This window comes from Cyprinodon tularosa, unplaced genomic scaffold (assembly GCF_016077235.1).
Source record: "Cyprinodon tularosa strain WSP-4 unplaced genomic scaffold, ASM1607723v1 ctg290, whole genome shotgun sequence".
Classification (NCBI taxonomy): Eukaryota; Metazoa; Chordata; class Actinopteri; order Cyprinodontiformes; family Cyprinodontidae; genus Cyprinodon; species Cyprinodon tularosa.
In genome coordinates, this window is record NW_024038997.1 from 1,002,877 (window position 1) to 1,018,311 (window position 15,435).

The window sequence follows — 15,435 nt, forward strand, 5'->3', positions numbered from 1 at the left end:
GACAAAAAAAGAACTCTAAGTAAGCCAGTTGTTCTTGAAAAAATCTGGGTATTTTTCTTAGACAATTCGCTAATGCACTTAGAAGAGTTTGTTAATGCATTAAGAAGATGAAAACAACTCCACTATTGTACTTTAAGTGTAGAATAGCCGATGATCTTATTTTAGGGGCATAAATACTCATTGCATCATCAACTTTATTTGTAGAGTGCTTTAAAACACAGATGATCATCTTATTTACCTCTTTAAATAGGGGGATTCTAGACAATTTTTTACTCATTTATAGATCAGTCGGCCTGGGCCTGAGTCTCCTGGTCCTGTAAGGTAATCAGTAAGGATGGAGGATCCCCGGACTTCAGACCCTGAGGATCTCATCTGGGTCCACCTTGGGTGTGACCGGTCACAGGCGACCCCAAGGGCCACAGCCCCGTGGGACCTAGGCACTATGGCCTCTGGAGTCAGGCCCAGCAGGGAGTGGACCTCTTTGTGGATTAGCCCTTCGATGGTTGGGCTCCAGGTGTTCTTGTCTGCCTATCCCCATGTCTGCCCTCCTCATGTCCCAGTGATCTGGGGTGCTTTTGGATATCTGGGGCTCGGGTCACCTCTATATTGGTCAGGGCCCTGTAGGGCAAATCCGGGGCCACCCACACCTGTTGTTGATTTTCCTTTATAAATGAGCATGTCCATGCACACATACCAAAGGAGTTTGGTTCAAGATGTTCACAGATACACACTGATACTAAATACTAAGCTGCAGTTACAGATATAGTATATACCACTCTGATCAACATATAGCTTTTGCCTTCGACACACATGGATATCTAAAGGATACCCACTGCTCTTGAAGCTTTTTTGATGTCTACTTTGTTTGTCTGTTGTCTTCTTTTTACCGTTATGCTCTCTTTTCTGTTCCTCTTATCTCAGACAGGTATGGAAGCAGACTCTTCTTCTATGTGGTCTGTTTTAGCTGTTTTGTTCTATTTTCTCTCTTTACATGCACTCTTTCCTGTCTCTATCGCTCTCCCCTTAGTTCGTATCCCTTCTTTCTTTCTTATCTCCCTTTCCATGTCCATTGTTTACAATTTTACTCCCTAAATAATTTTCAATAACGTTTCATATACAATCTTATTGCAAGACAACAGCGCCAAAATCTTTTTTGAAGATCAAAGAAGTAATTAAACTAAAGAGAACAATGTTATTCAAACAGATATTAACAATTTCTGTTGGATAAATATTAACTTGTTGACTCATTTTCAGTATAAATAAGTCAAACAGTTAATATTTAGATTATTGTATAACAGTGATAACTGTAATATAGATGAAATTGTTAATAGTCTCATTAAATTTCTTTTGTGAAGGTCGGGTCAGACTTGCAGAGAAAATCGAATACAAAAGCTATTGAGAAGAAAATAGGTAATTTTGAATCGGGATGTTTGGACATTGTTTGTGGGGTCCCACAGGGATCTATATTTGGCCCGAAACTGTTTAATTTCTACATTAAAGACATATTTAATGTATCTAAGTTACTGAAGCTAATCCTTGTTGCAGATGATATTAATGTTTTCTTTTCTAGTGGAGTCTCAATGATTTGATATGCAATATCAATAATGAACTTCTGAAATACAGTATATGGCTGGATAATAACAAATTATCGCTTAATTTAGAGAAAACTAAAGCATTATTCTTCAGGAACCATATAGAAAATAAGTCCAGGTTCACTACTTCAAACAAGTGTTGTAGATTTTATACATAAAGTAAAAAAAAATTTTATCACACCAACAGTCTATTTTTCTGTTCTAAACTATTAAAATGTTTTGATGTAGTTGATCATTACACTGCACAGCTACTTTGCCAATACCTTCTAATTTACTAAAACTCTTTAAACAAAGTAGGGAGTTATAATCTGAAGGGCTTTGGTAACTTTACACTTCAAGGTGTGAGAACTACCAAAAAACCTTTCTGTGTGTGTCTGTATGTGATGTTAAAGTATGCACACGATTGGGACCACAGCTCGAAAAATCTGCAAATATTCATTAGTTTAATTCAATATTTCAAAAAAAGTTCATTGCATGACAAACTGCAGTGGTATCAGTGCATAAAACGTACTGGTATTACTAAAAAAATACATGTAGAAGGATTGTATGGTCACTGTAATTGAAGCAATTACATGATTACCATGGACTGAATGGGAGTTGAGAGTAAATATGTTTTCTTTATCCCACTCCTTAAGCGGGAGAAAATGGATGAATTAATATTTTCTGACTGTTTGCTCATTACTAGCTTGAAATAAAGAAACAACAACAACTGTACAACATCCAAAAATCATCGATTTAAAATCAGATTGCAATCACCTGAAAGAAAATAACTATTTGTATTCATTTATATCTAAAATAAACCTGTTTTTCATTACCTAAACAATTTATTTATAAACTGGAGATTTTTTATTAAACTTTAGTTATTCTGAAAATAATAAAATGAATAGTAAAAAAAAGAAAAGAAAATGGGCTCTAGTTTCGACCCCTTTGCATGGTATGTCGACAGGAGTGGACTTCAGCTTTAGATTATTATTATTTTTTAGAATCAGATTGACCAAAATTCGAATGTTCTAAATTCATCAGAGAAGGAAAACTGTTATAAATTACTTTGACATCGACAGATTTATTTTGTCATTTTGTATACACGAGTGTAAACAAAAAGAAATTTTGCATAAAGATGAAAACAACTCCGCTATTCTACTTTAAGTGTAGAATAGCCAATTATCTTATTTAAGAGCATAAAAACTAATTTCACCATCATCATCATTATCATCATCATCATCATCATCATCATCAACTTTATTTGTAGAGTGCTTAAAAACACATAATAGCTGAAACTAGACAATTTAATTTTTTTAAAGTGCAGCCTTGAAAACAGTAATAAATACATTAAAACATATGACTGTATATTTACTGTTCTAACATTAATTATTATTTTTAATTCAACTGAATTATGTTTATTTGATTATTAATATTAACATAAATCTGATATTAAGCCTTCAAATGATGTGTATAGGCTTATCAAAGTCCCATTTATTAGTTAATGAAAGCATTTATTAATAAGTTCAGCTGAAAAAGAAACCAGCCAATGGGAGAGAGGGGAGTGCATGACGTCAGCAGTCAGCTGACAGGTTTGTTTTGCTCGATAAAAACAGAGAGAGGCAGAAGAAGGCAGGAAGGAAGCGACGAATGAAAGGCTGCTCCAACTCTGCCTGCTCTCTTTTAATTTTACTGCGGACCTAACAGGACAGCAGCCTCCAAAACTTTACAAACATCTCCTTTTCTTTTTGCATTTTAGTTATTTTATTGAGTCGGTCTCTGTTTATTTAACGCTGCCAGCTGACTTTGACGCAATATGTCTCCAGAGAAAACCTTCAAACAAAGGAGGACGTTCGGTGAGTCTCTGCTGCAGGTTTCCTCTGCGCACATGGACACATTTAAAGCAGATTATGGCAAAACGTTTAAACTTTTAGCGTTTCTGTAGTGCAGATTTAAACAGCTCCTAGAGGCCTCTCATATGTCTGTGCTGTGGGGGATAAATGTGGGCTTTAACATGGGATGGGGGGCCGCTTGGTGCACAGGATGGCCTCCCTCTGCCTCTCTCTCTCTTTTTAGTGTTTACTTGAATCTGAGCAGAGGCAGGAAAACAGAGTGGAGGGGGGGCTGCAGGATTGGTGTGCAGAAGACTGCATTTTAATAAAGGCTTAAATCAGAGTTTTCTTTTATATAAGGCAACCTATGTGCATACCAGCTTATTCACCTCTTTAATTTTCCCATTGGTTGTGAGGATAAACAGTTTATATGATTAGCAGTGGCGGATCTAGACCAAATGTACCAGGGGGCCGGGGGGGCGGGGGCAGCGTGATTTCATGGGAGCACAGAAAAGCATGAAATAAAAAAAAAACAAGGGATTCAAATATATTAAGAAAGCTGCATGAAGTGAAATTTCAATTCCATTAGATTTAATAAAAATTATATTTCTTATTAGATTAATAAATTCACAAAATTAGGAATTTTACATATTTTTGACTTAATTTACGTTAAAATGACTGTTTTCTCTAAATTTGAATTAGAACGCAAGAAAAACTGTTAAATTCAGCTTTAAAAATTAGAGCAATATATTTTTTGGAAAAAAAAAAAAATAAATAAATTTGCAGATGGAAACTGGGATCCTATCTCAATACCACTCAAGCTATCACCTTATTTTTTTTTTAAAGTAATTAGTAAAACAAAATTTGTAAAGAAAAAAATGAAATGTATCCAGAAGTGCTATCAGTAACCATGTCTGTTCCAGCGCATATCATCATTAGAACTTCTTTGATTATTATGACTTCAGTACAAAAGCCATAACTGGAGCCAGGACATGATCCACAGGGGCACTGGCCCCCGTTGGCCCCTGTCTAGAACCACCCATGCTGATTAGTAGAATAACACTCTGACTGCTTCATCTACACTATTTAGTCTGACAATTAATTTAAATTGGCCTACATTTTGACTTTTCTATCTTCCTATAACAAAATGTCTCCATCATCCACCTTTAACAGCTTTAACATCTCACCCACTGGAAACATGCAACAGCTTAAATTGCAGATAGAGTCTAGCTAAATGTGTTATCTGTACAGTAATAAGGTTTTCTGATGTTCTTGATGAAAAAGGAAGAGGCTTAAGGAGAAGTTTAAAAGCTGAATTGGACTTCCATCAGTTTCCTCTTATTGATCTGGCTTCAGATCTGTTAGAAAATGAGGGAAATATGAGTTTTTGCATTGAAGTAGGGCTGATAAGAAATTCAATATAATATAGAATTAAAATTCTATGCCCTAAACATAATATTTGATTCCCAATTTTTGAATATAGGTTACAGTCTATGATTACAGCATCCTGTCATTTATGTTTTGGGTTTTATGTAGTTTTAAGTATTTTACTTTTTTTTTGTCTAAAGTAGATATTTCAAAATGTGACATCAGGGAAATTTTATAAACTCTGTGAATTTATTTTCATAAGTTTATACTGTTTTATTTGGGATTTATTGGCAGTTTTAATCACAGAACATTGTTACATTTTTGCAATGATACCAAGATGAAACTTTATTTACTGGAATGTAGGAATCTATAGTGATGCGATTTGGCTGTATCGTCCAGCCCTACATCAAAGTTAATGTTTTTTCTCTCTGTATGCTGGTGAGGATTCCCTTTATGGTCAGTGTTGGGCTTTTATAAGAGATTTAAAATTATAATCAGCTAGAACGTGTGTGTTTGCCATGATTTTTATGTTTATCTAATGTTCACCCAACATAAACACAGAATGCAACAAGATGAATAATGGCTCCTTCTTCAGTTTGTCCTGCATTCTTTTTCTCTGTTTACCATCAATAGTAGTTTTTGAATCCTTTATATGAAATATAAGAGATCATCCCCCGTCAAACCAAAAGGACTCTTAACAGCCTGCTGCTGGTAGATTGGAGTCATAAAACCACATTTCCTAATGGCAGCCTTTGGGCAGATTACAACACGTTATTTTGAGTCCTCCCCTATCAGATCAGAGAAGGAATTTCCCTCAAAATAACTTCATCTCCTACCTGGAAAAGTTTTCTCTAAAATAAAAAAAAATAAAAAAAATCTAAATCTGGTTCAATATTTGGACTAAAACCTGCTTACTGACCAAACAGTGGGATTGTTTCGCTTACCTTCATCTTAATTCAAATCTGTTTCTATTTACTGTGTTCTAATTTTGCACTTTTTTTGAATTTAAAGAACCTTGTGAATCTAAGATCATATTGTATATTAAACTCAGGGCTGCCTGGAAACCTCCAATCTACATAGGTTTGAATTTTGCTTTCATTAAGATTTTTAAAAATATTTCCCACTTGGAAATTAAAATGTTTAGTGTAGGATATTAACTTAAAATCCAACTTAGGAAAGATATACCATCCAAAACCCTCCCAATAGCTTAATAATAATAATAATCTGATTTTAAAGCTAATATAACGGATTTTCTTTAAATACAAAAAAAAAGAGTTGCATAAAAAAATCTAACTGAGGAAAAAGGGCATTTTTAATGAAAATGTTTTGTTTAATTCTTCCATGAACTGCTTTCACTGAATATTTAGTTGTGGACATAGAAGCTGCAGGATTGTTTGTCTTCCCATGTTGACCCTGGAAATACTTCTTCCCAGAGGAACTAAGAATAACCGACTTGTTTTGCCGTCATGCTGTTTGTCCAGAATTACTCAACTTCTGCAAGTCGGGCAGCCCAGCAAATAGAAGCAGGGCGTCACATGTGTGGAAGCACATTTTGATGACTCACATGTTGCAACTCTGTGTACAGAACCGCAGCTGCTGGTGTGGAAGAGGTGCAAACATTCAGAGCCATTACAGCCTGACAGGGGGGTTGTTTCCACCAGCAGGTTGTTCTTATATTTTCCTCTGGGCATTTTCACTCATCCTTCTCTGATCTGTAATTGTCACCAAGCCTTTCTGTGGTATTTAATTCTTCTTTCCAACTAAGATTCTCATCATTTTGAGCACATATTGACTTATTTTATTGGCTTTCAGCTCCCCTGCTTCGGGTAGAATGATTCCCAGGTTTGGACAGAACAACAAAAAAAAAAAAAATCTTTTCAGGGCAACTGTTTGTTTTTCCTCTTCTGTTTGAGCGCTGCTGTTTACTTTTCAGGTCATGAGAGACTGGCTCTGACACATTCAAAGCTCCTCTGTTCTGGGCTGAAATCCAATCATAGATCAGGGTTTTTACATTTCCTCTCTGTCATCGTGAAATAGGCTTTAAGGAAACTAATGTTTTGCTGCAGTCTGGAATCAGTTAATTCAATTAGACCCTCTTGCAGTGACCTTTCCGTTTGTCTTTATGAGAAATTGGAGTTCTGTTTGCAGACAGTCACAAGACCGGACTAGCAGGTCAAAGCTTCAGCTGACGGATGATTTGGTGTTGCAAACAGCTTCTGACTTCATTTGTTCTGCATCCTCTTTGGTCCCTCTGCTGTTGTGGCCTCGGTGTCCCAACCTTCACATAAGTCCACCTCACTGGGTGTATTTAGTCAGACAGAGTCCAAAGGGTTGAACACCTTCCTGGCTCAGGGATTTAACAATTAAAACAAAAAGAATCTGTCCCTGATGATGAACCACTTAAATCAAATTGACTTTGTATATTATGATTAAACGTAGCTAATTATGTCCCAACCAGACATTAAGATATGTTCTTTAGCCTTACCTGCTGATTCTAAATTTCTTTTTTAAGGCTTTTAGTACTTAGAGCTTTAGGTTTGGTCACCTTTACCAAAGAGGGGGGGAAATAATTCTGCACCTCCTGTAAATGCAACATAATTCCAGATTTTCCTCATTTATGTAAATGTTCAAAAAAGTTATAGGGTTTTGTTAAAGATTACAAAGAAGCAGCACGAAGACAATGTTAGATGCAGACAAAGTGCTCATTTAGGATGTGTTTACCAGCAGGAGAGGAAATTTTCCATACCTTTAGCTGCTATGCATGGATTACAATCTTTTTAACCAGTTTCACGGTTTCAGAGGCCTGCATGGAAGCAGTAAGAATATGTTTGAAGTGTCATTCACTCACACCCTGGGTATCTATAAGGTGTTTGGCTGGTGGGATGAACTCTGACTGCCCTTATTGCAGTCCTGGAAGTGCTTCCAAAGAGTTCTGGCATTGATGATTAAGTTGTAGAAGAAGGAACGTTGAAAGAAATATGAGTTCATCGATATGGGTTTTTCCTAGGTGAAGAGATGCATCAGTTGGATAATATTAGGTTTTTTTTCACGTATCAGCATTTTCCAATCCGTGCATGAGTCCATCAATTCGGCAGCCATGCATTCGGATCACATGAGGCGCATGACTTACCCTTACCTCATTGGCTCATTGTTTGAACTGAAATTATTTAAACTGAGACTCGTGTAACATTTTTTATCATTGTGTAATGTAAATGGAGAAAGAGAAAGCAGCACTGGCTTAAGAGTAGACCGGCATCAGTTTTTATTCTCGAAGAATGCATTTATTATAGCATCCAGATACACTTAAAAAAGCATCTTTTTGCATTACTGTTTTTTTAATTCTGCATTTGACAAACCTTTTTGTTTTCATTTTATTACTAAAAAATTTCCCTCAAAAACTCTCTTAGCTTTAATTTTCATAGCTAAAAATACACCCTATATGTTGGCATACAGGTTCTCTTTGATTTCTATTCTGTTCTTTAATAATTTAATTGTCATGGGAATGTAGTAGGAAATGTCTTATTAACAATGTTCAATTCTTTTACAGTATAACTGAGAATAATGTCTTTAAATTTTTAGTAGTTTTTAAATTTCAGTCATTAAATTATTAGCTGTGCAATTAAGCCTTATTTCAATAAAAGGCAGTAGAATTTATTTTGATGTCTGCACATTAACACACACCAATCAAACATCAACTAAACATTTCTCTAAACATCCATTAGAGTAAAAAAGCATAATCAGGGCCTGAGATAACCAAAACACCATACAGAGGCCCCCAAACCTTTTAAACTTTGTTACGTGACTCATTTGTATAGGAGGAAGCAGACATTTATCCTCCATACTTGTTTTTAAGCTGTTGCACAGTCACTATATTTATTAATAAGTTTAAGAACATGGGATAAACTGCTATAATTTATTCACGTTTCTTTGACACTGCTTGGTGGAGCTCTAAATGCGCTTCTCCTCCAACGTCAGATCAGGACGGAGACAAGTCCAGGAGAGAAACCTGTCCAGAGCATTTCCTACTATAGGAAACCTGCTCTGAGAGCTTCCACATGCACTTAAAACAGTTTGTCTTCTTTCCTAAAACCTAGAGATGCTGCTGTGCACCTTCTGGCTTTGTAGTGCTCCTGGTGCAGCAGGCTGAAGTGATTGTTTCTCTAATTTGCTTCCTTCTTCCCATTAATCTGTCTGCCCTCATTCCTTTTGCTGAGCTCTGCTTCTTGTTGGCAGAGTTGGAATATTGGATTTGCAAATAGTAACACAGCTTTTAGGATTAAGCTCGTCCACACTAGGGTATTTTATTTTCCTAAAACGTAGCTTTAGCTGCAGTAAGCATCAATTTAGATTTGATAGAACATCAGTGGCAGCTGCATCTGCAGTCTTTCTTTGTTTTGGAGCCGTTGTGCTGATGAAGGACAGAGTGGCTCCCAAACCTGTTTAACCACAGCGTCCCTCATGTAACCAAATCCATGATGATGCACAACGACTTTATTCAAATCTAGCTGTCAGGATTTCTTTCTTATCAGTTCTTCTGTTGTTGTTTTTTTCTGGGTTTTTTTTGTTTGTTTTTTTTTCAAAGCGTCTCAATCTAATGCATTTTTCTTTCTCCTGTTTTTTGGCCCAACAGAGCAGCGAGTAGAAGACGTCAGACTGATCCAGGACCAACACCCCAACAAGATTCCTGTGAGTTCAGCGTCAAATTATACAAGCTTCAAAGTGAAAGCCGTGTCTGGCTTGCCAGAAAAAGCTTGATGTGCTCAGAGGCATGCAGGAAGATGAGACGCTTCCTGAAGCAGAGAACCTTACCGCACCCTTCCTGGGCGATCACATGAAGCCTCCTCTGTCTGTCTGAGTCTTAGGGGTTTCTTTTCTCCTCTCTTTGATTTTTGGTTTATTTTGATCAGCAGTGGTTTCTAGAAGACAAGATAAATAAAAACTGTGCTTTATTTGTTAATTCGTTATCTGTGCAGCAATTGTGGCAACCGCTAATAAGCAAAGGTGCACCTTGTGTTTCATAGGCTCGTTTTATCATCGGGGGTGGAAGGGATAGAGTATCAGCCCTGCTCCCCATCTGCTGCCTGACGCGGAGGCTTTGTGGGCTTCCTGTGTTCTTGTCCTGTGTTTGGAAACTGCCGGGTCACAGTGAGCGCTGAGAACAGATGTGCTGTGTCGCTGTAATATAACGCCATAGACACCAGACTGCCGGTGCAGGACCTGTACCGCCGGGACAAGGTTCTATCCTGCATGGGATGGAGTAAAGTCAGATTAGGCTTTAATTGTTAGGCCGAGCAGATGAGCAGTAACTAACGTTTAACTTCTCACTTAAAAGTATTTTCTCATGAGATATTATGAAAAAAGGGGAAGAAGCTGATGTAGTGTTCTGGGCTACGATCGGGTCAGAGTAATAGTTGCTCTTATTAGCTGTATTCTGGTCAGTTTTTCACAGGTTTCAACCCGCTAGACTTTTTCACATTGTGTCACGGCAGAACCATGACTTTCAGTACAGCGAACGTTTTAGGACATCCTTAAAATGGACTCAAGAAAAAAGTTTTCAGGTTTCAGATCTTAGGAATAAATAGATCAGGTCTTGGTTCTGAGGAAAAAAATCAATTTCCCATGATTTATTGGAAATCAAAGTGGATCGCTTAAACTTTTGCAGCGAAGGCGGATGGCTGGCATAAATTGTCATCCAAATTGATATAACGCTCTTTTCATATGAACCAAAATAAACTGTTATGGTGCTTTTAGGCAAGATTTTAGTTTTGTTAAACTCAAATACCTGTACAGTTTATCAGTATATAAAAAAAAAACATCTCCAACCTAAAACATGATAAATGTATCCCTGATATCAGCTTTTTTTCTGAGACCTGAAAAGAAATGCTTCAATGTCCACTATGCTTTTGTGTGGTTTACTGGTGTTTATATATGAAAGAGAAACACAAAGGAGGGTATAAGTATAAAGGAAAGATTATTCAAGGTTTCCTGAACATGGTGGTGGTAGCGTCATGACCTTTTTTTCTTTTTCAGCAGACTGAGTTAATGGGGGAAAATGGGAGGAGCTGTGAACATTTAGAAAAAAACACATTCCTTAGGATGGCCTAGTCAAAGCACAGACATGGATCCCTCTAACCTTGCGCTGCAAGCTGGATTGTCGTGAGATCTGACTTTTCAGTCTCACAACCAATGAAAGACTCCCGCTATTACATATGTCTCGTAACAACCAGTGAGTCGGAGCAATGACATGCCAGCAGTGTTTTTTTAAGGGTGGGACATGTAGGAATGAGGACAGTCAGAAGGGCTTTGCTGGGGCATTTCAAACATGGCTACGCTGGAGGACTCACCATACCGGAACTGACTCGGTTTGAGCTAGAATAGCGACAAAAAAACGATGGCCCAAAATGGCTAAACTGTTTTTTATGAAGCTGTAATGAACAAGATTCGGCAGCTTTTTCTTTAAAAGAAGACATGACAGACTGATAGGCAGAAGCAGCAATGATTCCTGCTTTTTTTCTTTTTTAGTGAATATGTAAAAACTCTGCAGACACTGTGGTGGAAAATAAAAGTCAAGTCCTCACAAAAGAGTTCATGGGAGTAAAAGTATTTGAATACATTGCTTAACTGATCACCATCAGTGGAAGCAGATCTATAAAGCAAGATCTTTTCTCTGTTTTGAAGCGTGGAGATGTGTGTTGATGCAATGCCAAGGAGAAATGACAACCAGCAGTCCAAAATATTGGAAGGACATCATTCTATTTATCGGTGGAAAACATTTAAAATTTGCTGGTCTTCCTATAGAGATTCTGCTTCAAAGCTTAAAGAAGCTAATATACTCTGTAGACTGCATTTAAACTTGTTTATAGAAAACCAGATGTAGCTTATGAGCCCAAATGCATCATCTGTAAAGCACGGGGGTGAGGGGTCAAATGTTTGGGCACGTGTTGCTGGACTCCTCGCTGTCAATAACTGACCATGAAATCTCCAAAAAATTTCATCTAGATGGATGAAAGTCTACTAAAACTGGATCAACAACAGAACAGTGATTAAGCTGTTGGTGGAGTTTTACCTCAGAGCATTTGGCTTCCAATGTTTCCAACTGTTGGATGATCAGTTTCAAGAAAAGGCTCAGAAATAGTGGTGATGTTGGTGAAGAGGGCACAGCCTGATTGTTTCCTGTTGACTTCCCCTGCAGGTGATCATTGAGAGATATAAAGGAGAAAAACAGCTGCCCATCCTGGATAAGACCAAATTCCTGGTGCCAGACCACGTCAACATGAGTGAACTAATCAAGATCATCAGGTATTCCTAAACATCTGATCAGCATTTTCTCTAAGGGGTTATTCATCCATAATTTCCTGCTTGCTATTTGCATAAATCTCCCCATCCTTAATGTCCTCTCTCTTTTGTTTCTGTCATCATCTGAAGCACTCATTTTAGTATGGTTCTTATATTCTGTATTTGGTTTTACATTTCATCTCCCTTTCTCTCAGATTGGGGACTGCAAATGCTTTTCTTTTTTTTAAACTGGATTGAATTATTTTCTCTGTCAAGTGTGCAGAAAATCTTGCTACATTTCACTTAGTGCCTGTGAGTTATGTCTGCTCAGATGGACAAATCTTATGAAAGCGAGCTGGAAAAATCAGCCTCTAACTGTGGAAGGAAAATCAATCCTGGTTTCTAACAGTTTATAAAACTCTGAAAAATTCGATATTTATGTATATTAAAGAAAATTAATGCAAAAAACATTGAGCAACATGTAGAAAAAAATCCTCATCAAAACACACTTTTCTTTTTTTCTTGTATTGAGAATACAAATCTGGATTGAGAATACAAATCTGAAATAAAAATACTGCGTGTGGACGCTCTAGTTTATGGTGATGCATGGCGGAGGTAGTATCATGCTTTGAGGATGTCCCTCATTAGGGCATGTAGGCTGGTCAGGGTTGATTGGACGATGGATGGAGGTAAATCAAGGAAGGAAAAACCCACCTAGAGGCTGCAGAGGTTCTGCTTAAAGAAAAAAAACAACCGTATCTTATCGTGACTATTTTACTCACTATTTTCTAATTGTTTTGCCCACTAGGAGGCGCCTCCAGCTCAACTCCAACCAGGCATTCTTTCTGCTGGTTAACGGCCACAGCATGGTGTCTGTGTCTGCGCCCATCTCCGAGGTCTATGAGCGAGAGAAGGATCAGGACGGCTTCCTGTACATGGTGTATGCCTCTCAGGAGACTTTCGGCCACCACAGCGCGGGCAACCTGGATCTGTCGGGGTCCTTACCTTCAGTGTTGTAGCTCTGCAGCCCCTCGGCAGGATTAATGTCCATGTGTATATATATATATATATACATATATATACGTTACAGGTAGTGAGGTCACATCTAGGTGGGGAATGCTCCTCCACTTCTCTATGGATCCATTTATATAAAACGCTTACATTAAACAGTTACTGAAACCAGCTTTAGGGTTTGGGAGGGATAGGATGAGGAGGCTGGGTTCTGATGTTTTTATGCAGGTTTTTATTGAAAGTGTGGGGTTTTTTTTTTTTTCTTTGCTTCTTTGGAACTTCTGAAACTAGATAGAGTAGATCTTTCATGTCCGCTGCTTCCACATTCCCATCGTGGTCCTGATTGCCTGATATTATTCCTGTCCCTTTCTGACATCTTTGCTGCAACTAAGATTATTGGAAACTGCTTCGCTCTTAGAACAGATGATCGTAGTTTGCATAAAGTACACAGAGATTTAAGAAGACGGATATTAACCAGCGTCCCGAGGAGTGTCGCCAAGTCGAGTTTTGGAAGCACTACAAGGAGCTGATTCCATGTGTGAACAGAGGATGACGGTGTTTCTGCGAAGGAAGGGGAGGGATGTTGTGTCCTCGTCTTTGCTTTATTTCTTCCTTCGGAGAAATTCCCGGTAAAAGTTCAGCTAAAAGCTCTTTAAATGCGGGAATCTACCACCTCTTCTGTGGGTTTATTTTAAAGGGCTGAACTGTGGATTAACTCGCCTTTCCTCCTGCCGTCATGCACCTCCTCTTCATACTCACAGCCTATTGAGGTTTAGCTGCTTTATACCGAAGTGTTATTGTTTTGTTTTATTTAAAGTGATTTTAATCTATGATTTTTGACTCTGCAGTTTGTAAAGTGACCTGTCAGCGTGTTTGTTACAGAGGGGTGGAGCATTCGTTGAAAAGATGCACATCCTGCCCGCCCCTTTGTTTCTCTCACACATTCAGCAATACAGCATTGTTTTATGTATTTATGTTGGACCATTGTAAACAATAAAAAGAGGAAAAAAATAATGTGTCTTTTGTATTCAAGTCTTTTACAACATCAACAGAAAACCACCCAAAGGATCTGTTAATGAAATAGCTCAAACATTTTTCCTTTAGGATATTTTCTCTTTATTCATGTCTTATTAAAAAGAAAATAAATAAATGTGAAAAGTCAGGATACCACAGTATTGTTGTTTTAAACACAACTTTATATATAAGCTTCTGGTCTTAATTTCAAGTAAACACAAAAACCTGTCTACATTTTACCAATTATACAATAAAATATAAATGTTGGGCTGAAAAATGTCTGGTTTGGACCCCTACCCTCTAATAAAAAGCAGATATGGGGCTGAATGTAAAAAAAAAAGGAATTCGTTCCCCTCTGTTTGAGGTGTTTCTACCATCTTCAGCCTATTTCAAGTCTCCTTAAAGAATCTGCTAGCTGAAGGTCCGAGCTCTGACTATTTCTTCATTCCCAGTAAGTCTTTGGTGGTGTGTTTGGGTCATAGCCATGTTCAGGGTCCAGTTCTGAGTAGCTTTCTTTGGTTTGTCACTGATGGTCTTAGATTTTCCTAAAACATGTCCCAATAGAGGGTAGATTTCCAAAACCATGAAACTTCCACCTCCATGCTTAATTGTATGTTATAATTTGGCTTTCGTATTTGATTTGTAAGCAACATGTCCTCGGTCCTATTGTCCAAATTCTCTACTTCAAGACCTTTTATCTATGTTTTCAGTTATCAGTTTGTGGTCTGAGTATGTTGAAATGTTTGGATCTTCACATATAAACTAGTTTCCAGTAGAACATCTAAGCAGAATCACTGTTACTTCAATCTTGTCTCATGGCTGTTCTTAAACGATCAGGAGCATCAGACCAAATGTCTGAGGTTTAAAAGGTCCTTCAACATGCTGAGTAATAGGTTTCTAATAATTCAAACTTTTTTATCGTTTAAATGTGGAATTTCCTAATTTCTTCAATGCCAGAAATTACATGTATTACTTATTACTGAGTTTCATCACAGGCTGCTGGGAACTCCCCTAACATTTGCCTTGTCTCAAGTGGCGCCCTCTAGAGTTTATATTAGGATCTTTCTTCTCACAACCATCTTCATTCATTACTAGTAGAATTTATAGAACCTGATAAGACAATATTTCTAAAATTACTTGAACTAAGTAATAATATGATAGCCAAATCATATTAAAAAAACGTTAAAATCATGTGATGTGATGAACAAAAAGGCAGCCCCATCCTGAGCTGAAGAATTGACTGCAGAGGGAAGATGCTTTCGTAAGAGTAGACGACTTCTTTAATCTAGTAATATATTACAACCTTATTCTAGTATGACTTTATTCAAATATTAAGAATTGTTCTCATAGACCTTATATTCTAC

The 15,435-nt window shown here is 37.4% G+C and overlaps 1 protein-coding gene across 1 annotated transcript; it reads left to right on the forward strand.

Moving 5' to 3' along the window:
* The first annotated feature begins 3,170 nt into the window (after positions 1-3,170).
* Positions 3,171-14,071, forward strand: map1lc3b (microtubule-associated protein 1 light chain 3 beta). The gene is made up of 4 exons (XM_038290977.1): positions 3,171-3,427; positions 9,402-9,457; positions 11,964-12,070; positions 12,855-14,071. The coding sequence occupies exons 1-4, from the start codon at positions 3,388-3,390 to the stop codon at positions 13,063-13,065; spliced, it is 414 nt and encodes a 137-aa protein (XP_038146905.1). The 5' UTR covers positions 3,171-3,387; the 3' UTR covers positions 13,066-14,071.
* Positions 14,072-15,435: the final 1,364 nt, after the last annotated feature.